Here is a 25503-nt window from a genome sequence, read left to right as displayed (position 1 = left end):
GATTAAACACTATTAACAATCATAATTCCAGCAGATTCATAAAATTTGAAAAAAATTTAAATCAAAATAAAAAAATTAAATACTGGCTATGATTCATACCTTTAGGCGCAATGAAGTATTCTTTTGTTTAAAAAGTATCCATTGTTCAAACAAACTTGCTGACTCTATGGGGGGAAATCATTTCAATATGTAACAGTTTGCAATCAGATCCTTTCATTCAGTCTTCTAAAACAGTACTCCTAAATTCAAGACTGGTTTAGCTATTGTCAAGTTATAGTTTTCATAGTACAGTAGAGATGTATATATTGTTTAAATGAAGTGCAAGTATGTAGCTAGATAATTAAGATAAATGTATTTTTTTAATGTCTTAATACTAAGATAATGCTTATTCCTCTGAAGTACTCTAACCAAAACTACCTTTGCATTCTATCAGAGTATACTGGTCTTCCCTTCTAATTACTGGGGCAATTGGCCACTTTACTGCCTTGAATTGTATGATACAAGGCATCAGAAGATCACACACACACAAATTATTAAAATTTCATTAATATTAAAGTTTTTCCAGATTCATCAACTTGACTTGAAAGATGAGGGTTAGGATAATAGTACCAACTTCTTTTCTGTACTATTAAACCACATAATCCATAAACAAATTGTTAGATCAAAACATTATATAATCTCCTTTAAGGGGAATGGTCAAGGGTGAAGCCTTTTATATGGGACAAAGTATAATTACAAATATATAAAAAAATTAATCTCTCTTGAAATACAATACTACATTTCAACTGCAGGAAATACTTGGAGGGATCTAGAGTACACTTATTTTTCTAACTTCCTTGGGAAATGGACTGCCTCTGGTGAGAAATGGGGAATTAAGCCCCCCAAAATTATCTTTATATGCAGTTTGTAGGACACACAAAAGCTGATATCACTTTCTAACACAATATCTGCTGTGTTTAATACAGTATCCCTTCATCCACAATAGGATCAAAATAGTTTCTCTTCCCCCAATTGCTTTAAAGTCCAAATTAATAGATATTTAATATGTAATTCTCCTGCCTAGCTTTTCTTCCCTTCCTCAATTTCTTTTATTGGGGATTTACTCAGTATATTGAGAAATGACTTCACATAGATTTGATAGTGGAATGGGGTAGGGCTAAAATCCTACATACTTGAAATATATTCATACTCACAGATAATTCTTTGGCCCTGTCTAGATGACTTAACTGCCTCCACTGAAATTATTTCTCATTCTGTTTTTCAATTCCTTTCATTCTTTACTTTTTATTTCCTCTCAGTCATATTTCTTGACTTTTCTGTACTTGAATCTTGAAGGATTAAGGAAAAGATCAGAGATGACAAACAATAAAGCTCCTCCCACCATTGCTTAAAGACTTCCAGTGAGGGGAACCTCTATTTCTAGAGCTATCTGTATATAGTTCTAATTGTTATGAAGTATTTCTATAACTTTTGCCTCATTTATTGTTATTAGTTTTGCCCTCTGAGGCCTCTTCCACAAAACAGTTGACATCATCTCCTTGAGTCTTTTCTTGTTTAGGTTTAATATCCTCAGAGTTACTTTAACTGGTTAAAATGTTTTTATATGGTATGATTTGAAATCTTTAGCTTGCCTACTCATCCTTTTTTGCATATTTTCTACCTCATCAATATCCTCTTCAACCAACCCTTCCAATCTGCCCCAAACTCACAACTGTTTTTTTTTTTTTTTAATGGATCTGGCTATCTTGTTCAGGCTGGATGGATAGAAGCCATTTATAGGCTTGATCCTACTGCTGATTGGGACTGAAGCTGACAAGCTTTTTTTTTTTTTTTGACAAGCTCAGTTACTGATTTTGGACAGTACATCCCTTCCTAAGCAAACTCAGTGGTTCACCTTTCAACTCCTAGGGGCTGTTCTGCACATTGGCTTTAGCTCTACTCAAGCTCAAAACTTCTGAGTTCAAGCAGTTCACCAGCCTTGACTTCCTCAGCAGGTATTATAGACATGCTCTACCATGCCTGAGGCTCAGTGTCCTTCCTAAAATGTGGTGCCAGAAATAAACAATAATTCAAATATGGTCTGACCAAGATATAGACTGAACTGTCGCAGAGTTCAGCCAAACTAACCATCCTCTAATCCCAGATAGTAAGCTTCTCTTAATATTCCCAGCAGTCACATTAACTTTTTTCATTGCCATATTCACATTGTTACCTTATATTGGGCTTACGGTCCACCAAAGCCTCAGGTCTTTTCAGAGTAACTTTGCATTAACTCACTAAAGAAGAACTAGCATTGCATATATCTTTTTACATACAACCACATCAGAATCAACTATCCTCAAGAGAATGTATTTATAACACAAACCCACATGTAGGAATATAATATATAAAAAAGGATCAACAAATTCATTTTCTCAACTCTCCTTTACTTGAGTTTTCACCTGATCTTATTAAGCAAACAACCCAATCTATCTGAAGGGCTACACTGGAACCGATCTGAATAAATCTCTATCTTCTGATATAATCACCTGTAATTTGCTCAAAATGTTTTGCTCCCCTTTCTGGTTGTGGTGGAAATGGAAATAGTACAATGTTCAATAAACAATAGTCACCAACATATTTTAAAATACTGCTCCAACAAAATAACTTGGCAAGAAACTGTTAATAACTTTGTGAAAAGAAGCTCTAAATCACTAATGAAAGAAATGTAAATCAAAATTCTAAAATTTCACTTCACACTCAAATTAGAAAACAAGACTCAAATTAAAGAAGGGAATGGTTAATATTAGAAGAACTTCAGGGAGACAGTCACATGAAATCTACTGTTGGTGGAGCTGTGAATTAGCCTAAGCATTTTAGAAAGTAATTTAGAATTTTACTACAAAAATATTGACTAAAATATTCATTCCCTTGATTATTGCAATTTACAGATATTACACTGGCAGGTATATATTTCTGAGGTCAGAGACAGAAACAGAGGTATCATATACACCAAGATATTCACTGTGCTACCTAAGAATAGTAAATAACACTGATGTCCATTGACTGGAATTGGCTAAATAATTTGTGGCACATGAATTTCATGGAATATTATTATCCCATAAGAAAGGATGAATATGAAAAATTCTGCAGAAATGATAAATGTGGAATCATATTTAGAAAAAGTGTACACGGTTAACCTATATTAGATTATTTGTTGTCCAGGGTGGGAGAGATGGGGAGGGAGAAAAAAAAATTTGGAACATGGTGTTTTGCAAAGGTAAATGTTGAAAACTATCTTTGCATGTATTTTGAAAAACGAAATTTAAAATGCTGCAGAAAAAATAACAATTTCTAAACACTGCAAATGAAATGAACAACAAAATAAAACTAAATTCTGTATAATCAAAATAACCAAGATCAACACTGGTGAGGGCAGATAGGTAGCACATAGGTAGACAGAGTGCTAGTCCTAGATCAGAAAGATTTCTTTTCTTGAATTAAAATATGTCCTCAGATGCTTATTAGCTGAGTGATCCTGAGAAAGTCATTTAATCTTATTTGCCTTGATTTCCTCACCTGTAAAATGAGCTGGAGAAGGAAAAGGCAAACCACTGCAGTATCTTTGTCAAGAAAATCCCAAATGGGATTATGAAGAATCAAACATATCTGAAAAAATGACTGAACAATTCAAGCCTTGTGGGAGACCATGTGTAACAAATTACAAGAGATAGTTCTTTGAATAGAGAAGAAGGGAGGATATATTTGAAAATAAAGATGGTATTGAAATATATCATTAAATACAAGATTTAGAAAGAAAACAAAATAAATTGGCAAGATTGGTCCCCCTGTCTCACAGTAGTAACAAGTTCAATTTGGATCCATAATGTATGCTGACTCAGTAAGGGCTTTGAATGTTAGAAAGCCTGAATGATGAATAATAAATGAAAAAATAAATTTAGCATATTAATCTTGCCAGGGACTTCTATTTACATTTCCAAATTGCTTCCACATGTTAAATTATAATTATCACCATAGATTTTTTTTTTAATGAAGGAAAGAGTTACAACACAAACTAGCCTTTCAAAAAGATAAAAATTGTTCATCATGTTACAGTTTAGATTTTTTAAAAAGATGGTAAGATTTGATCTTTTGTATAAATTCTAACTTGGCATATTTTCCTCCAGAATATTCTTTAATATTAACTAGATATTCAGAATGTTGATTGAACTAACGTCATCACAGCTTGAGTGAGAAATTAAAGGAAAAACACTGATTCCTTTAATGTAGAAATCTATAAGAGACATTTGTGTAAATTTGTGTAAACCAATAGGGATTATATAGCCATATGTTAGTTGCCTAAATCTTGAGCCTTGGCATTCTTGTGTATTGCCAATCAATGTTAACAAGGTTGACTTAATTAAGGAAAATAATACCTTTATCATTCATTTCTATCTTTTTTATTCATGATGAATACCAGGTTTCATGGCAAAACAAATTATTACAACCAAGGAATCAATCTTAAAACCATGGTTTTTATGTCTGACAAACACAAATTAGAAGAACCTACCACAAGATTAAATCTAGTGACAGCACAAAGTTTGTAGTCCAACAGAATTTTTAATTGGTCTAACTGGTTTTAATTGTAATTTTCTGTTGGCTACAATATATAATTGTTTATTTAAATTAACTCATTAATTCATTTTCTGTTAAAAGGTGAATTAAAATGGAAAGAATTTTTTAAATCCTTCAGAAAAATGTTACACTATTTATACTTTAGTTAACAATGATTAGAATTTAATTAATTAATTCTAAGAAAAGCTATAAATGGATTGGTAATTTTAAAAGTTCAGTCATAAAACAAACCACTAATATCAATATTTTATCCTGATCCTTTGCCATTCTTTGTTTTTGCTCTTTAGACACACTTACCAACTACAATATGAATGAAGGTAGAGGTGGTGATATAAATTCTTTTGTTATTTTCCTAAATACAGCTGATGGCACATAGCATCAATCCCTCCATCATTGTCACAGATAGATCAATGTTAACAGCAACTGAAAGGGTCAGCCCTGCTATAATTATTGACAGATTTTAATGCTAGCATTATTCAATTCTGCTGACATTTGTTTAGGCTACATTTGTAGAGCCTCAATGAAATCAATAGCAGTATTGTTTAGAAAGGCAAGGTAGTAGTACAGTTGAGAAAGAAGTTCTGAACAGATTCCTATTTAGATTCTTGAATACAATGATTAATCCTTAGCCTTCTACTTTATTTTATATGTAGACTTAAATGTAGAAATCCAAATATCTTTTCTCAGAAACCTCCAAGTTGTACTTATATTACAACATTTCAGTAGCCCTTTCCTTTTCGCTTTTTACATTTGACTTATTTTCTTTAATTCTCTTTCTACATTCTTTACATGATTGTCTACCTCAAGTATGGAAGAGAGAGTTTTTTTTTAAAATATAAACTATTGTGGTTTTACTTAATTTTTCTATCCAGTGTCTCTAGATTTCTGCTATTTTATTGAGGAATTTTTTAAATTTGAAAATGAGAGGGGAAAAAAAAGTCCAGGTAGGATTTCTGAAGATATGGAGAAAAAATTTCTTTGTACATTATTTTCATTAATACTATTATTTCATTTGATAGTCAAGAGTTCCTAGTTAAGTTCTTTTCAAGTCTTTCTAAAGGTTACTAGTTTTAATTGTATTCTTGAAGACAAAAGAAATTAACAATTTCCAGTGATACAGTGACAGAATCAGAGTTAGAAACCAAGCTCTCTAGCCACTACTCTACATTCCATTACATAAGATGCTTGACTTCCTATACACAATTGGTTCATTATTGAAAGGAAAGAACTATAAACATACGAAGAAACAAAAGTCATATTTCAATCGATGTTTGCAAAGTCCAAGTAAGATACACTGAATATAATTTTTCCTTGTCCCCCTTTAAATAACAAGTTTACTGCTTACAAAAATGAGATTCATTTTTTTAAAAAAAAAACTGGACAATGCCGTTTCCTTCACCATATAGCCATATGCTTATTTTTCAATATTAGTTTCTTTATAGCAATTAAGACACTGCAGCCAAAATCAAGTTCTTAGGTTAAATGATGGTCCTTCTCTCAAGTCCTTACTTTGTATGGATTTTTCACTTATAATTCAGATTATACTACTACCACTTCATCAATTCTCCTTTCTTTTCTTTTTTTTTTTTTGCTGGATCTATAATTTTATCAACACCAATTAAATAAGCAACATTCTAATAATGAAGATGCATACCTACTCTCCAAATTAGTTTCTAAGAATTACTTGGAAGCATTGAAAAGTTAATTGATTTGGCCAGTCACACAACTATTTTGTGTCACATGGGAGACTTGAATCCAGGTATTTTGGCTTCAGTAACAGCTGAGTGAGAGATAGAGTGAAAAGAGAAGACCAAGGATAGAACCTAGTGCACGTTGATTAGTGAGCTTGTTATGGATAAATAACCAGTGGAGAAGAAAAAGAAGTTGAACAGGTAAAACCAGCACTAGGTATGAACAGTATCATAAAAGTGATAGGGTTAAACTAGGTTCCCTGTAGCTCTAAGATTCTATGATTATACTAGTTTTCAATCCACATTAGCCATCAATAAAATTTCTTAAGCTATCTCAATAAATTTGGCACATTAGAAAACAACCGCATAGTGCCAGTAAACCTAGTAACACTTCCAGGGATGCAATTTTTTTTATACAGTCCAAGGATATTTTTCTACTCCCTCTTGGAATACATGACCTCTGAAATCACTTCTAATGGAGATTATCACAAACTCAAATTTTTTTTTTCTCCACCCAGGGCTGATAATTATGAGGTTATGACAACTCTAAGGAGACAAGGCAAAGTACTGTGGGAGAATTAGGTTATTGCACTGAGGTCTCATTAATATAAATGCCACCTTTTGGATAAACAAGGAAACCTGCAAAAAAGGGAAATGCTACATGGTACTTTTAACTACCAGACTCTTGTGGTTTTACTTGCAAATGGTTTTAACTTACAAATAGAAATTAATGGTAACTAGTAAATGTTTAGTGGGAAGGGAATAAAGAAAGAGAACAAGTATTTATTAAATAACTACTATGTATGGGCACTGTGCAAGACATTTTTGTAAATACTTTCTTTTAATTATCTCAACAATCCTATTGAATAGATAATTATTATGCTTTGCATTTTATAGTTGAGAAACTGAAACAGAGGTTAAGTTATTTGCTAATAAGTCAGAGTGCTAGTATGCATTTGAAGCAGCATTTGAACTTTCTGACTGCAAAACCAGTGCTCTAACCACACAGATACTTCTGAGTTAAGTAATTCCCTTTTATTGATCAAGGAACATGTTTTCATAAATCCTCAGAGGAAAATCTTTTTGTACAGGACAGACACAGATGAGCGTTCCATGATGGTTCTTTACTTCAGAATCCACAGGCTGTTTACAGAGTAGGTGCTTCTTAGAATATCCTTTTGCTATACTATGTCACTCCTATGCACATCTTTTTGAAAAATATCATTAATATTTCAAGGAAAAGCAACTTTTCCTCAATAGTGAACTCTAGGCTTGACTTCTGGGCAAAATGTGAAAGGCTCTTCTCTAAATTTATGAACTACAAAATATTTTGAGTGCAGGGGAGATTAAGGATAAACTATCTTTTAGATATTACCACTAGGTGAACTGTAAAATATAAATCAATCAATAACTGCTAATTGATTTCCCTTTCTCTTACTGAGAGAATGACCTAGTGGTTTAATCAGTGGGAAAGTGATAAGAGAGTCTAGTTTCTAACTTTGATTCAGTCACTATGTTGTCTGAAATCCTTAATCTTTCTGTATCGTCAAGGATAAGATTCAATCTATTAGGCAGTAGAAGAGGAGGGACAAAATTAAATAGTAATTCTGACTCTACAAAATGCTATAATAATGTATGATGACAATAATGTACATATTATCTTTTCCCCCCAAGGAATATTTTCAAAAACTCTTAGCAGGATTATTTCTCCCTTTCTCTTTTTGTATTAAGAAAGCCTTGGAAAAACAGAAATACAAAGGTTATGACACTGCATAGAGAAACTGAATAGAAATCATGATAGCTAAGAATAAAAAATACCATCCCTCTATACCTTTAGTATACAATAAAGGCAAAGGATTTAAAAATGGAAATGAAAAAAAATGAACTGAATATAACAGGATAAAGTTTTTAAGTGTACATATTTAATCTTTTAAAATGTGTTAATGGACAAAAGTATAAGGCCTTATACCAGTGGTGTCAAAAAAAAAAAATTGAAATGGATTCCTATAGATTGCATGGCAACTTAGAATACAAGTGAACATTATCTATGTTGTACTATAATTTTTATTAATTTTGTCAAATATTTCCCAAGTATATTTGAATACAGTTCAGGGAACCCCTAGAAGTTTTGTTGGATTGACACTTTTGCTTTACCTTGTCTTAAATAAGGCATAAAGTGTGGGCTGAGGTGTGGGTTTTTTCTTTCCCCTCAGGTCAATTTTATACTTAGCTTAATCATAAGATGGAAAATGTATGAAATCACATTTTTCCACTATTATAAAAATTTCTTTTACATGGTAATAACATTCTAAGTTTTCTCTTGTAGAGGTTGACCCAATGGAATGCTTCACAAGAAGTATTGGAACACCTGGTACAAATCTTACACCTGACACTAAAGATCATCTAATAGTACAAAATACAGTTCTGTGCCCAACATTTTTTTTTAAAGGTCATCACTAAAGGCAATACTGCCAAGAGAATGGACTGTAATTTCATGATATTTAGGAAAGCTGAAATAGGTATTTAAATACCATGAATCACTGATCTAGTCTGATACAAGCTTATTCTCCTCATTCAAATTAATTTCCTCATTTTAAGTTAATGTTTTAAAGAAAATGATAATAAGGATATAAAAATTAGATTCTTAAATTCCTATTCATATATATTTTCTCCATATGCCCAATACTTACTGTTTCTAATATATCATTAGGTCTCTGAGGTGAGAATTAGATGAAAGATTTCAACATGTGAAGTTAAAAGTAATACAAGAGATTAGGTTTTAAAAGAGGTAGGGTGCTAATATTGGTAATTACTAATAATTGTTTAATACTAAAAGCACTGATGTAGTAAAACTAGACACACATCCATAGGTGAGCTAAAGATGTGAAATTTAACATATGAAATCAGTATAATCTTATGATTGCAAGAAGATTAAATGGCAAACTGAGATAAAAATAAAAATATGGGAAATTTGAGAAACTAAAAAAATGCCCTTATGATAAGGGGTATGAGGGAACAAGTTCATTTCCATTGAGGACCAGGGTTCCTATACGAAAATGTTTCATTTCTTCCTGCTGCCATGAGCTAAATGCTAAGAAAACTTCTATACTAAAGTCCCTTTTTCTCTGATGTGGAATAAAAAAATGTAAACTTATGATAATTATGTGAGAAAATGAGACAATTTTCCAGATTTGTTCTTTTTCTTTATCATCCCTCTTAAAGTAAGCTCTTATGAATGACATTGTTATAAACTCATACACCTTACCCAGTAACTGTCAGAGGTCTTTCCAGAGCTCAAGTTTCCATTATTTCACCTTGCCACATTCTTTTGAATTCTTCACTTTGAATATATCCTGGATATCTCCCAAGTCAAATTTTCTTAAAAACTGTCGGTCATGACCTCATACTGAGTGTCATAATTGAAGGTGGGAGGTCACAAAATTATGATTATCATTAAATATTTGATTGGTATACCTATTTTATATAACTACACAATCAGTATTGCATAAAACCTTTTTGGGTGAAAAAAGTCGCAAATGGAAAATGTTAAGAATCTCTGTTCCACCTAAGTTATCACATTCTTTTCAGCCATTTCCTGTGGTGCCCATTTCTTTAGATTTCCCCAAACTAAGAGTTCCTGGAAAAGGGATAGACTTACTCATTGGCTACCCATTGCTATTTCTAGACTTTTCCTCTGGCCCAAAGCCTCAATAACCTTTTCATTTCTGAAGTCTGTGGTGCTATTAACAATTAAATTTATGTATTAATAAAATTAATTTTGTTAATTAAAAATAACAAAAATTATGTATTAATAAAATTAAAGTACTTCATCTGCATTCTCTCATTTGAGTGACTCAATTCTATGAGATAAATACTAAAAGTGTCTGCCCCATTTCACAACAGTGCCAGTCTCTCTCCATTTCATCTCTTACTATAACTTGTAGAGTTTTAAATATTCATTTTGATAACCCCTTAACAATCTGAATGTAAGTTTCCTGAGTGCTGATGATTTCTGTACACACTTTCAGTCATATAAAGTAAAATATTAGACTTTATATTTCTCAGAATTGCAAAATCTCTAAAATCCAGAACTTTTAAATTCTTTATACCTACCACAATCTTCTACTCTTGTATCTTTCTCACTCCTTGATCTACACTATTTTCTTTAACATTATGTGTTATCATCTTTTTCTTTGACTCATCCCTATTTCCCCATTTCATCTTCCTGATGCTTCATTTATCCTTATATTCAATTGTGCCTCAATGATCTTCCACTTTGATTCTATTACCCTACAATTCCCAGTCCCTCTGTTTCACATTTCTGGTCTTCAGATCCTTATCCCTTTCACTATAATTTTCTGTTCCTTCTTGGGGCTTTAAAATATCACAGAAAGAGAAATGATCTCATCTGTCATAAATTTATGACATAAAGCTTCAGGTAGGCTCTTGCTGGTACTCAACAAAATTCCTTCTTTTAATCTTACCATATGTCATCTCTAATTTCCCACAGCCAATGTTCCAAACCCTTTTACTTTTCTCCAACTTTAGTTTTAAGCTTATAGCAAATGACTTAGCCTTTTATTTCACTATAAAGATGGCCATCCCACCTAAACTTCCAACTTCCATTTTCTAAAACTTCTCAATATCACCAACCATCTTCTCTGTATATGAAAGAAAAATTTCTGTCTTTTCACTAGGGTTACATGAATAGTCTGTAGAAATTATTTTACAGAGCTCTTCTTTGTTCAAACTCCATCCTTGGGCAAGAAAGTGAAAGTAGATATTTGCATTTGGTACCTTTCTAAATAAATGAAAATTATATTCCTGGAACATACAATATTTGCTTCCTAATATAGTGTTTCAAATTTCTGTTTGGTAGTGTTCTATAGAATTTGATTAAATTTCATTGCTACATTAATTGGTAAACTGGCAATTTAAAATGAGAGAATTTTTATAATGTGTATCTCTTTGATAACATACTAATTTCCTAAAAGTGAAAGGACATTTCTCATCTTCACATTACTTGAAAATAATTCTTTTTGTATGTATTTCCTACCTGTGCTTAGAATTTATAAAACCTTTTTTGATGTTCCTACCAAAAGCACAAATATCACATGATTTTTTACTAATTTATATAACCTGATAAAACATTTATTTTGCTTTTACATACCTTGAAGTTGCTATTTCCACTTTTGTTCTTGCCATAGCAGCTGCCCTTTGTGCACCCTCTATGGCTCGGTCCACCTTCTCCCTAGTTTTTGTGTTTCTTATTGGTATGAGTTGCTTCCTTATTCCACGAACCAGAACATTATTTTTATATTTTCCTTCTTCTTTTGAGCCATCAGGGAACACTGTACATCCATATCCATGCCTCTTGTTATTGAGCCATTCTCCTTCATACTTCATTCCATTTGAGCGCTCACTAATGCCAAAACCATTTCGTTTATCATTTTTCCATTCTCCCATGTAAGCCTCTGTTGTTGTAGCATCAACATGATCTTCCATTGGGTAATAATCACAATCACCATCTCCAAAACTAATTGTTGAGTTGGCATCACTGGAACTAATTCTGCTCATAGCTGCATCACTTCGGACAGAGCTACGCTTACTTGAGATTGATGACTTGGATTCAGATTTTCTAAGTTTCATACTACCAAGGAGGGATCCTCTTCTAAATAAGCCTCCTTTTTTCTTACTAGTCATTAATTCGGCATCAGTATGGAAATTCAAGACAAACCCACCTCTCGTTCCAGCTGGGCTATCAGAGGTAATGTCATGGAGTACACTGCCATTGCTCTGCTCACTGCGTAGAGAAGCCAGAGATGTTCGGAGGGGTGAGCGGATCACAGTAGCCATGCCATAGGGCACACTTTGGCGCACACCATATCCATGCCGCATCCCTCCAGTCCACTGTCCCTGATAAGTACCTTTGAAAGATTGAGGCAAATAAAGTACAGAATGAGTTAGTCTCTAAAAAGGAAATGATAATAAATTATCTATGACCATAATAAATTTTGCTAGATTTAACCATAAAAAGAGACAATATAAATTTATAGTACATACATGGTAGGAAAAAAGCAAATGGGTATAACCAGGCCTAGAGATATTTTTAAATATTTCATATTAAACTATAGCATCTATTCTCCTGGTTTGGTCTATCTGTTCTACTTTGTAATCAAGCTTCAGTTTTACTGCTTTAATTTTGTCTTTATTTTTAAAAACCTACTAATTGTCTTTTCATATATATAACTTCAAACATGAGAGATGGTATAAAAGTATGGATCCAAGGCTGGTCTAATAGGACTACTTGGGATTACATTCTCTCTCTAATTCCAGCTGCATGACCATTGACAAATCACCTAATCTCTCATTACCCCATACAAATTTCTCTCAACTCTGTAAATTATAGGCATGATGGATGGAGTTTCCATACTAGAAGATAAATATGGATAAGTGGATTAAGATTTCCCCTATCTACAATGATTTTGGGGCAACAAGGTGATGCCCTAGATTGAATGTTGGGTGTCAAATCAAGAGGCTCATCTTTCCGAGTTCAAATCTAGGCTCAGGCAATTATTAATTGTGTGACCACAGGAAAGATATTTAACTCTATTTGCCTTAGTTTCCTCATCTATAAAAAATTGGAGAAGGAAATGTCAAACCACTCTGGGATATATATATATATATATATTTGGGTGGGGGGCAATGAGGCAAGTGACTAGTCACACAGTTAGTATTACGTATCTCAAGCACATTTGAACTTAGGTCCTCTTAACTCCAGGGCTAGTGCTCTATCCACTACACTACTTAGCCGCCCCATTCTTGTGTCTTTGCCAAGAAAACCTTAAATGGGGTCCTGAAGAGTTAAACTGAACAACAAATTCAAGTTTGTTTTTGAGGGATGGAGAGCAGGTTAGAAAGGTGAAACTTTATATTTATTATGCTACCGAGGCATAAAAAGATTCCCCTTTCATTTTTGCTATAATATTTATGCAAAATGTATCTGGGGAATTGTGGGATAATTTTGACCCAGTATGAGAAAATTAAAGATTCAACCTACTTTAAATTATGAAGAATTTCCTCTTCTCTTTAAAACACTCTTTTGTTTGATCTCAAACAGTAAACTTCTAAATTTCATCTTAATTCTAGTACTTTTAGGATTTGCTTTGCTGATTCTTCCTTTTTTCTTCTAGTCAGTCTTGCTCAAAATTCATTTGTTCATTCCCATAGCTTCAAATACACTAGTATATAGCAACTCCAGAAATATACCTCCAGCCCTGACCTCATCCTTTACTAAGTATAGAGTATCCTCAAATGAAAATTACTAACATAATAATTTTAAGAGATTGTCTTTAGTATCAATACATAAAACACTTTCGCTCATAATTCACTTTTGGTATCAATATTTAGAATACTTTCCTCCATTACTCAAACATCAACAAAGTTATATTATTCTTTTATCCACTTATCTATTCTTTCTCTACTCACAAACAATGCCTTTATCTTCTTTTTTTTTTCAGCAGGACTACTGCAATAGCCTCATAATTGATCTCCTTCTCTCTAATTTCTCTTTAGTCTAAAGTGATATTCCTAACGTCAATTCCTATTTATTATCTTTAGGAACAAATACAAATTCTTTTGATTGGCATTTAAAGTCCTCCCCAATCTAAGTCTAACCCTTTCTAGACTTACTGTACACCACTTCCCTTCACACAGTTTACCTTCTAGCTGGTTCCCCATACAAGACATATCTCCAATCCCAACGCCTTTAATCAGTTTCTTAAGCCTTTTCCATCTTTGCATCCTAGCACATCAACCACCTTACTTTAAAAGCTTAGCTAAAGTTGTACCATAAGGCTGTCTTGATTCTCACAATGGTTAGGGCCTGCTCCCTTGGAAATTACTTTGTATGTATTTTGTATATAATTATATTTGTACACATTCTCCTCCCACATAGTCAAGAACTGTTTCATTTTTGTATCTGTATAGTATCTACCACTACCAGAACCCAGTACCTGATGCAATGAAGGCATTTAACAAATATTTATTGAATGGATGACATTCACTTATCTGCTCCAAATTTCATAGATTTCTTTGTCAGAAGCAGTAATTAAATAAAAAATTCCCTTAAATCATAGCCTTATTCAAACCTATTCAGACCAACTATTAAATTATTCTACTCCCCAGTTTTCATCTCCAGCCTGTGATTGTCTTTCAAACATTTACACCTATTTTCTTCTTGTGACCTAAGTTTTTTCTTTTTGCCTTTTCCTCATAACTCTGATAGAATACTATTTAATAATGCTTTGCAGAATCTTATATTCTATGTGATTAATAGCCATTTCAATTCCATCTCTTTGTAAGGCTTTTCCAAATTATATAAATAACACCCATTCAGGCAAATAGGCATATTTTTAGACAGATTTAGATATATTTATGAATATGCTTTTTTTTTTTCACTTGACTTATTCCTTTCATTTTACCTCTCCATCTTGAGGACAGGAATAATTTCTTTTTAATGTAACACAAAATTCTGAAAATTCTTAGCTGGATATCTACCTATGGGTACTTGGTAAATATATAAAAATTTGTCTTATATTTTGCAATCTTCTAAATAAATTTCCTCTGTAGATCAATAGAAAATAGATTACTCGACATATAATTTACCTTAGTTCCCTACAAGATGCTCAATTTATGAAATGAATGCATATTCAGTTCAATATTTAGTCATTGAAAATGCTCATTTCTATTTTTTCACCTGATTTAAATAAAAGAAAATCATATATGTACATACTTCAAACACTTAGATAACACAAAATAGTGTACCATTAGGAGTAAAGTAAAGCAAATTTTTATTTTTACTTTCATCATTACAAAACACAATACAGGGTGGCATTAAAGAGATTCAAGGCTTTAGTAATTTTGAAATGCTTTTGATGAATTTTTAATTCTTTTTCATTATTGAGATATTATCTAAAAAACCTCAAGTTCTATGTCATTAATTTATAATCAAGGTCTTCTATTTATGAAAATCAACGAGATCAGAAGTATAACCTAATTGTGACATATATTTTTTGGTTCTTAGAAGGAAATGCATACCCATGAGAATGCAAAATCCAGGGCAATTACTCTATTATCTTTTTGTGTTGATCATAATCTTTTTTTTTTTTTTAAACTAGGGTGATGAAATCAACTCCAGCTCTTCTAAATAGGACAAAGAGATCTTATACATGGAATACACTATCGCAAATTCTAGGGCCTCACCCATTCACTCCTAAATAAAAATTAAGGGATATTTTATCTATTTTAAAAAAGACAATTCCAATCATATTACTCATCATAGCTCATAATATTTTTTGTTTGTAGTCTTATATGAAGAAAGTTTATCTTTCTATAGCTTTGTAACCATAAGATTATAAATCCTCATTCTTAAATATTTAAAATTTTTTGGAACCCTAAATATAAAAAAAAAAATTGTCACTGTTCTTGATAGCTAGACTATATCATTCTAAGACACCATATACTGTTTACTTCAGTAACTAAATTTTTCATCTCTCATGCAGACATTTTTCACATCAGACAATAGTATCATGAAAATGATGTGCTGAAATGAGCATTTGTATTATGAGTTTCATTACTGGATACAGTAATTTAGAATTCACTATTTGATGTTAGAATTTTCTTGAAATGAGAGGCAAAATATATAGAAAATTTAACTCCATTTTCCTCTGCTTCTGTACACAGTTTAACAAGTCTATGAGCTACTTAGTGATTAAAAATATAACATCTTCCTAAGTGACATGAGTAGAACCAAGAGCAACAACAAAATTATGTGACGATCAACTGTGATGGACTGGGCTCTTTTCAACAATGAGGTGATTCAGGCCAATTCCAATAGACTTGTAATGGAAAGAAACATCTACATCCAGAAAGAGAATTATGAGGACTGAATGTGGATCACAACATAGTATTTTCATCTTTGCTGTTTGCTTGGTTTTTCCCCCTCATTTTTCCTCTTTTTGATATGATTTTTCTTGTACAGCATGACACATATGGGAATATGTTTAAAAGAATTGAAGATGTTTAACCCATATTGGATTACTTGCTGTCTAGGGAACAGGGTGAAGGAAAGGAGGGAGAAAAATTTGGATTACAAGGGTAAATGCTGAAAACAATCTTTGCATATATTTTCAAAACTAAAAGCTATTTTCAAAATCTAAAAACATAAAAAGCTATTATCAAAATTTTAAAAAATAAAATATACCATTTTGAATAAGCATGCATCTTAAATAAGATGCATTGGAAACATATTTCCTATTATAAATTATGATAACAAAACCAATTTTTACTAGAATTTCCAAAAGTCTGATAGATGCAAATAATGATTTTTTTAAAAAAAGAAATACTCAAAATACTTTATTATAATGTTTTCAAACTCAAGGCAAACCCTACAATATCTATGATTTTCAATTAAACTGAACTTGAGTAAATACATATTATCAAAAATTTTTAAATAACCTGGCCACACTTCAAGAAACAAGATAAAACTTAAATGTGGAAATGCTTTGAGGCAAAAACAATTACAAGAGTTAGGTTGTATTGAAATATCAGATAACACTCCTAGAATACTTCATATCCTACAGAAAGTCAGTACATAACTGATTTTTAATAAATTCTTTAGTAATGCTTTGTGAGTCATTTGATATTTTCATAATAAAATAAAACTAGGGGGAAAAGGGTTCTCTATTACTAATTAAGAAACAATTTAAAAGGTGTATAAATATTTTCAGGAAAAAAATACCACAAATTATATACCATACTGTTAATTTAGTTGTTTCATTAAACTATGTTTTAATTTAAAGCATTCCAAATTGTATTCCCTTGATTCTGGGAAGTATTTGGTTCTAAGCATTTTGTTAATCACAATTAGATTCTAACCTTCTTTGTTATATATTTGTATGCTACAAAGGCTTGCTTCCCCCTTCCCCCCCATTTCCCTCTTTTTCATCTGATTTTTCTTGTCCAGTATGATAAATGTGGAAATATGTTTAGAAGAATTTTAGATGTTTATAACAGTGTAGTAGAAATAGCTTCAAACTTTTTATCAACAGTAATGTTTTATGATGAATAAAAACCCAATGAAAAGACAATGAAGATGTGCACAAGAAGTATTAAAAAATTGGGAAATGTAGTACAGTAGAAGGAGCACTGGTTCTGGAGTCAGAAGACCTCTGTTCATATGAAATTCCACCTCTGGACTTGACTCCCTGTTTTTACATTGGGCAAATCAGTTTCCTCATATGTAAAATGAAGGGGTTGGACTATATTTAATATCATGGCAATCCTTTCAATGTAATCTATGATGCTGATAGATGAAAGTACTACATATAAGAAAAGGAGTGCTTTAAAATTATTTAAGTCAAATTCTATCCTATTTTTAATGATCATGTTGAGTCTTTAGAGAACATTTTCTAATTTAGATAAAATGGCCTAATCACAATATTGAAATATGTTGTTGATTTTTTTCTTATAGGATTACTGTAACACGTAGCAAAATATAATGGAAAAAGCCCTTCCTTTGAATCCCAGGTTCTGTGAGTTATCACCAGTATAACCATAATCATTTTATATTTCTAATTTGTAGGATGAAAATTTTGGTGATACTTGTATTCTTTGTGTTGTACCACTGTCCTTTACTTCAAAAGAAAATCAAAATAATCACAGAGCTTAATGGAATTTATTGTGTGCTTACAGGGTTGAAAACACAAATATAAGGATGCACAGAGACAAAAGATAGCAGATATACATCTACCCTCTAATTCTATTTATAAATTTTATTTCAAAGGATCTGAAAGGCTTCGAAAAATATTTTCAAGCCTGATATATTTTTTATCTTGAAAATTTTTTTTTACAAAGTATATCAATTGTCTAGTATAGTGTTTGTACAGAGCAACTGTGGCTGTGACAAGTATGTTGTTGCTGACCATCTACCTGTTCTCATTCTAATTCTCTCTTAAGAAAATTCACTATGGGAAGTTTAGTTTCAAGATACTGTAATGTCTTAATATATCAATTCCAAAATTACCATTAAAACTGTAGATAGTTACAATGTACAAAGGAGATGTTTATAAAAAGCTATATTGGTAACTACTCGAGCTTCAATATTATGTATATTAAAATTTCCCTTTATTGTTTGTACTGCTTACTAGAAAATGAGACATACTTGGGCATCACAAATGGCCTAAGCTTACTATATAATGCATCTTAGTAACAGTATAAATTCAACATGAATAATTCATATTTAAAAATCTGTTTTTCAAAAATAAGCTATAGGAGAACTTCCCCTTTTTCCTTCAACCAAACTTTTTCACTGCCTCTTAATTTAGAATCAGAAAAAACAAAAAAACAGCTCCACCTATTCTCAATCCATGAGAATGCTGGTTTAATGAAATTACCTATTAAATTTAACAAATAAATTTCCACATTCTATTCCAGGGGTTTGAATAGAAACTAATGGATAATGACTTAATTAGTATTTGAGCTTCTGTGCTGGCACCTCAGACCGTAAGTCTCTGAAAAAGGCAACTAATAATAATAGCTAACACTTACATAGCGCTTTTTGGTGAGCAGGCCTAAGCACTTTACAATTGTTCCATTGGATTCTAACAATACCTGCAGATAGGTGCAACTGCTTGAAACAACTAAAAGACCTCAAGGAGATGACATTCCGCTTTGTTGTTATTTAATCATGTGACTCTGACTCCTCTAGATAGAGGTTGGAGTGATTTGCCAAATCCTTCATTACCCCAATTTACAGATGAAGAAACTGAAGCAAAGGGGTTAGGTGACTTGCCCAGGGTCACACAGCTAATACTTGTCTGACGCTGGATTTGAACACCCGTGTTCCCACTCTAGGCCCAGTGCTCTCTCCATTATATCAGCTACATGCCTACCAAATGATAATGCCATTTACAGGACCCATTGCACCTTTCTTTCAGACATCTTATTCTTCCACCCAATGCACTGGTCCAGTGAAAGGGGCACTGACTCTGGAGGACCTCTAAGTAATTATTATCCCCTAAAATGTAAAGGTTAGGAATTTTATGTATGTAATCAGGCAAAATATTTGAACTTCCAGTTTAAACATTACTGTCATTTTCTTAGGTAAGACAAATGATAATTATATAAGTTTTCATTTTGGCAAGAATGAATGATGCTCTGATGGATTTGAGGTGCATTTACTGAAGTATCCCACAACTCTGAAGAGCTGTTAAGTCTTCGCACAAATTTTTAGACAGGACTTAGCTTCAAAACAGTAACTTGTTTAAAACCAGTCGTAATATCATTCAGACTATTATTTTACTAAAGTATTTGAGAGACAGCATTACCTAAATTTTCTAATAGTTATTGAATCGTGTCTTTTAATTATTTAAAATTTTCTTAACTCAAAAGGAATAATTTGTCTTGTTAATAATTTTATTTTGTTTACAAATGCATTAACACTGGTTAAGTTTATTCATTGCCTTCTATGGTGTTTTAAGTTCCAACAACAACAAAAAATGTTGGTGATTTCACTGTTGGTATTCTGAATAATTAATCTGAATTCTTTGTAACTCTGAGTTATCTAGTTTGACAAGAGTATATACATTTTTCTACTTCTGAAAGTTTTTGTTTTTCACTAGTATAAAGATTTTTTTTTTAAACTTACGAGGTAATTTCTACTTGGAGCGCCAGTGTAGCAATTAACTATGCTACTTTAAGAGACAAATTTGAGAACTAAGTTTAAGTGATATCTGGGACCCCTCCCCCTCCACTAAACTGCACTAAGATTCATTACTCCTTCCTGCTGCACAGTGTACTCAATAAGGCATAATTACCTGAGGTTCCCCTCCCCCATTCCTAGATTCTGTTTCCCACTTCCAAGTATTACCCAGGATTGAAAGTGAAATACTGCGTGAAGCAAGATTAGTCTGGGGAAGACTACAGGTCTCCAAAGCAATATTCTGGGCCTGGGAACCGCCAAGCCCCAGAGCCTTCAAATGCGCTCGCTCTTTCTCTCTCCAGGAGAGTGCTTGGGAGAGGTTTGGGACAGATCGGGAACGTAATGTGACAATCTCAAGTGACAGTCCCCTTCCATATCAGCTCTCTGGGGCCAGAGCTGAGTGGGGGTGGAGGCAAGGAGGAACGCCTTCCCCTTGGCATTGAGGACCTGACGTTGTCAGGTACATTCAAGCCACGTAACCCCAAGAAATGGACACACAGTCTCCTCCGTGACCGAGGGAGGGACAGAAAAGTATACAGACCATTACCCCAAGTGTAACCATCTCAATCAAAGCAACTTCCCTCCTTTTTTTCTTGGGGGACGAAGTGGGGGTGGCAGATTTATTCTTAAGCAGTACATGGAGCTCCAGGTGTTTTTGGCAGTCTTCCTGACACGTGTGTATGTCTGTGTGTGTGTGTGTGCGCGCGTGCGAGCGCGCACGCCCGCCGAGTCCTCCCCACTTTCAGCAGCCTTAGTTGGCGCCGAGACTAAGAAGGGAAGTTCCATTTGGGTTTACACCATTATACCTTTTGAGGACGGACACACACACACACGTACACAGTTCACTCTTGTCTGCGCGCAACTCACCTCCGTCACCGTAGGTCTCCACGCCATACCCGTCCTGCAGCCCGTTACTCCAAGTGCCCTCGTAGCGTGCAGGGGTGCATAAGCTCTGCCGAACCCCATAGCGCCCCTTGAAGCCGTGCGACCACTCCCCCCGGTACATCCATTTGCCCTTCGTCTCCACGCCCAGCCCATGGCGTTTGCCCTGTGCCCAGTAGCCCTGGTACGTGTTGCCGCTGGGCCAGGTGTAGCCACCTACCACCTCGAAGCCGTGAGACCAAGAACCAGAGTACTCGCCCTGACCCTTGGGCCCCGTGCAGATTCCGTGCCCGTGCGCTTTGCCCTCCTCCCATCCGCCGCAATAGGTGCCGCCATCGTCGAAGTCGAACCTTCCGCCCGTCATTCAGGGGGCTGCCCGAGCGCGCTCCGCGCTAGGGCACGAACACCGTGGGCACTGGGGGCTGCAGGGTGTAACGCGGGGGCCGGGCGAGCGGCCGCTGGCGGGTGGGCGAGCCGACAGCACCGCCGCGGGCAGCTCGCGCCTCTTCAGTCCCCAGTCCGAGGCTGCTCCAGTCCTCCTAGGTCTTCCCTCTTTCCCCCGCCACCACCTCCTCCTGCCTCAGGCACCGCGGGCGTAGCCACCGTCACACTCTCCGCCACCGCCACCTCCTTTTCTTCTTCCTCCTCTTCTTCTTCCTCCTCCTCCTCCTCCTTTTCCTCCTCCTCTTCTTCCTCCTCTTCCCAAGCCACCTCCTCAGCCAGAGCTCAGTCCGAGAGGACAGCCAAGCTTCAAACACGGACCTTCAGCTGCTCTCCACCCACGTGAGCCAGGGCGCCGCCCCTCGTCCCCTCCCCGAGTTTCCCAGGCCAAGCCCTTCTGCGCCCCCACCCCTTAGTCCGATTCTTCTTCCAACCCCAACCCCTCCCGAAGCTATCGCCTCCCTGGCGGGAGTGGTCAAACTGGTTCTTGCTGAAAGCGTTTGCCTTCACCTCTTCTGTAGTCTCAGTGGAATCGAGAGTGTATCTAATGTAGTCTCGAATGAGAATCGGTGTTTTCTGCTTGTAGGTGTGCACGTGTGCCTCTATGTGAAGGGGTGGAGAGGTGAAGAAAGCTCTTCTGGGCACTGGTTTGGGCGTTTTCGACAGTTTAATCTTTCAACAGGCATTGATTAAATACTCGCCGTATGAAGCTTGCTGTGTTGGTCTTTGAATGAAAACACTTTTGTGTGAGTCTTTAGTTACGTAGTTTTGGTGTTCTAGTTCATTTATGGTTGCAATTTTAGTTTGCCATCATTTGCATATACGGCAATAAATTCATTATTTTGTTCATTCAATAAATATTTATAAAGGGTAATCGGGTAACCAGGACAGCTAGGTGGCACAGTGTGCTGGCACTGGGGTTTTAAAGACTTCCCTTTGTGAGTTCAAATTTGGTCTTAGACATCTCTTAGGAACCCTAGGCATCACTTAACCCATTTTGCCTCAGTTTCCTTATCTGTAAAATGAGTTAGGGAAGGAAATGGGAAACCACTTTAATATCTTTGCCAAGAAAACCGCAAATGGGGTTATGAAGAGTCAGACATGACTGAAAATGACAATATGTAGATAACCTGGGGAAGATTCAAAGTTGAAATAACAGATTGCTTGCCCTCAAAGAATTTTGAATAATTGCCATTACTTGCTCTGTGCCAAATAGGAAAACTCAAAAACTCTCAGAATCTTAGAAAATCATAGATTAGAGCAGAAAGACATCTCCGGATTCCCTCGTTTTATAGATGATCTAATTAGCCTTGGTTCTCACACTTCATTGGTATCTTCTACACCTTTAATTGAAAGGTGGAGCTCTCCAAATCCCATCTGTAAGAAATCCCACATCAGGAATCACTTCATTTTTTCATCAAATTCTGCACACTTTGAACTTCTTTGTTCAGTCGTTCAATCCTGTACATTTCTTGATGATGCCAGGAGCATAGCACACCAGGCCCTTCTATCTTTCACTAACTTCTGAAATCTGTCCAAGTTCATGTTCATTGTTTTCATGATACTACCTTTGCCTCTCATCCTCTGTCCTTCAATCTTTAGTCTTATTTTTTTTCTTTTTTCCCTGAGGCAATTAGGGTTAAGTGACTTGCCCAAGGTCACACAGCTAGGAAGTGTTAAGTGTCTGAGACCACATTTGAACTCATGTCCTCCTGACTTCAGGGCTGGTGCTCTACCCACTGAGCCACCTAGCTGCCCCTGTCCTTCATCATCAGAGTCTTTCCCATTAAGTCTTGTCTTTTCATTATGTGCCAAAGTATTTCAGCTTCACCTTCCATGTTGGATCTTTCAATAAATGTCCTGACTTAATTTCTTTAAGTATTGACTAATTGGATATCCTTGCTGTCCAAGGGAATCTCAAATGTCTTCTCCAGAATTTATTGTTACATATTTGGAAACTTTTCTGATATCCTGCCGGGCACATGACAGTGTTTTGTTTTTGAAATTTTCCATTTCTGTCTTTTTTTTCTACTTTGTTTTTTCTTATTTTATATTTAATTTTAAATAAATATTTTTTAAAAAGTCTTCTCCAGTACCATAATTCAAAAGCATCAGTTCTGTGGCAATCAGTCATACTATTTTCTAGTGATAAAAACATAGTTTTGAATATATGGACTTTTGTAAGCAAGGTGATGAATCTGTTTGTTGAATGGATTTGCCATAGCTTTCCTTCTAAGAAGCAAACTTTTAATTTCATGACTACAATCATTGTCTGCAGTGATCTTTGAGCCCAGGAATATACTATCTGACATTGCTTCCATTTCTTCTCCCTTCATTTGCCAGAAAATGATGACACCAGTTACTAAGATTTTTTTTTTTTTTTTTTTTTTTTTTTTTTTTTTTTTTTTTTGGTGTTAAGCTTCAAGCTCTTCTTTTGCCCTTATCAAGAAACTTATTCTTCCTCACTTTCATTGGACATCTTTATACTTCTCCATTATTCTCCTTAGAACCCTCAACTTTGGGAGGTTTTATCATCCTGAAAGATCTAATTAGCCATGATACTTACACTTCAGCAGTTCCCTCTTCCCTTTGATTGGATTTTGGAATCATCAATTCCAAAAGATCCATTTGAAGTGGGGGTTCAGACCAGACATTTCTTTTCATTTTTTCCTTTCATTTCAGCACCCTCAGACAACTGAATAATCCATTATTCCCTTCCCCCCCTTACCTTTCACCACACCCTCTCCCTTTTAGCTTCCTTTTGTGATCTTCCTCATTAGATTGTAAATTCCTTGAGGGCAAGAACTATTTTTCTTTTTCTTTCTATGCCAGACTGAATCTGAATGCGGAAACTTTGCAAGATATTTTGGGTTTTAGGGCTAGATTTTTTTTTTTCTTAAAGTCCAAATCTCAAATTCAAATTATTCTGGTTCTCATTGATTGACCAACAAAAGATATTAAACCAAGTCAATTTGATCTTTGTTTTGGTCCAGATTGACTTAGAGTGAATGTAAATGGAAACTGTTGTTTCTCCCAGAAACCCTGAGGGCCTTCTCTTTCTAGATTGATCTTTTTTTTTTTTTTAATTAAAATTTTCTTTTTGTAATCTGCTTCATTTCTTACTTAGCTTTAATCATTGAATAGGTGTGGCCTCATTCAACCAGACACCAGTTAAAGACCTTAACTTAAAAAGGCCAAAGTCTCCCACTGTATCCAGGACCATTTCCAGTAGTCCTGATCTTTTAACTTGCCACCAGACTCGGATGACTCTGGAGGAGAAAGTGAAGTGGTGACATTGCATAGAACACCCTCACTCAAATCCAACTTATCTGCTTGTCATGACATCAAATCCCTAATGTCATGGTAGTCCTCTTTGAGAATGAAGGACAAATAATAACAACAGTATATCACCAGTGTTTGTCACACAAGTACAATGCCTGGTATATTTCAGTTGTGTCCAGCTCTTCATAACCTCATTTTATATTTTCTTGGTAAAGATACTTGAGTGTTTTACCATGTCCTTCTCCAGCTCATTTTACAGATGAGGGAATTGAAGCAAACATAGTAAAATAACTTGCCAAGGATACCCAGCTAGTGAGTGTTTGAGGTCAGATTTGAAATCAGGAGATGAGGCTTCCATACTTCAGGCATCCTATCCATTGGACCATCTACCTGGTTTCCATATAAGCCTGGCACTTAGGTACTTAATAAATGTTTATTGAGTGATTGAGATGAAGAAAGAGAGGCTCAGGAAAATCAAGTAATGTGCCCAGAATCACTAAGGTAATAAAGGTCCGAGATGGAATATTTGAATCCAAGTTATTCCATTTCTACTTCATAAACTTGAGGAAGTCCATTAGAAAGTTAGTTATTAGAAAGTTTTTACATAAATCTGGCTCCACAACTCCCACACATTGTTTCTAGTTCAAACCTTTATGTTTACCTATTTCAAAGTATGAATGTATTTGCTGATATATTAGATAAAAATGACCGAACACAAAAATTATGTGGTCTTAATTTTTTAATAACAGTAATATGTTCTTTTCATGGATGTAGACTTCTTATTCCTTTTCAAAAGCTGTTCACATCTGTTAAACTTCATACAGTCTTACA

General features: G+C 34.5%; 1 protein-coding gene across 5 annotated transcripts in view; it reads right to left on the bottom strand.

Moving 5' to 3' along the window:
- The window catches only part of JPH1 (junctophilin 1), a 92384-nt gene extending 70989 nt beyond the window's left edge, over positions 1-21395 (bottom strand). For all 5 annotated transcript variants that reach the window (XM_051970026.1, XM_051970027.1, XM_051970023.1 and 2 more), the window contains exons 1-2: positions 20935-21395; positions 11476-12232 (exon numbers count right to left, since the gene is read on the bottom strand). In XM_051970026.1, coding sequence (XP_051825986.1) covers positions 11476-12232; positions 20935-21313 — 1136 coding nt within the window. In that variant the 5' untranslated portion in view covers positions 21314-21395. The remainder of the gene's footprint in view (positions 1-11475; positions 12233-20934) is intronic.
- Positions 21396-25503: the final 4108 nt, after the last annotated feature.

This window comes from Antechinus flavipes, chromosome 1 (genome assembly GCF_016432865.1).
Source record: "Antechinus flavipes isolate AdamAnt ecotype Samford, QLD, Australia chromosome 1, AdamAnt_v2, whole genome shotgun sequence".
NCBI lineage: Eukaryota > Metazoa > Chordata > Mammalia > Dasyuromorphia > Dasyuridae > Antechinus > Antechinus flavipes.
This window is presented reverse-complemented; position numbering and strand designations above follow the sequence as displayed.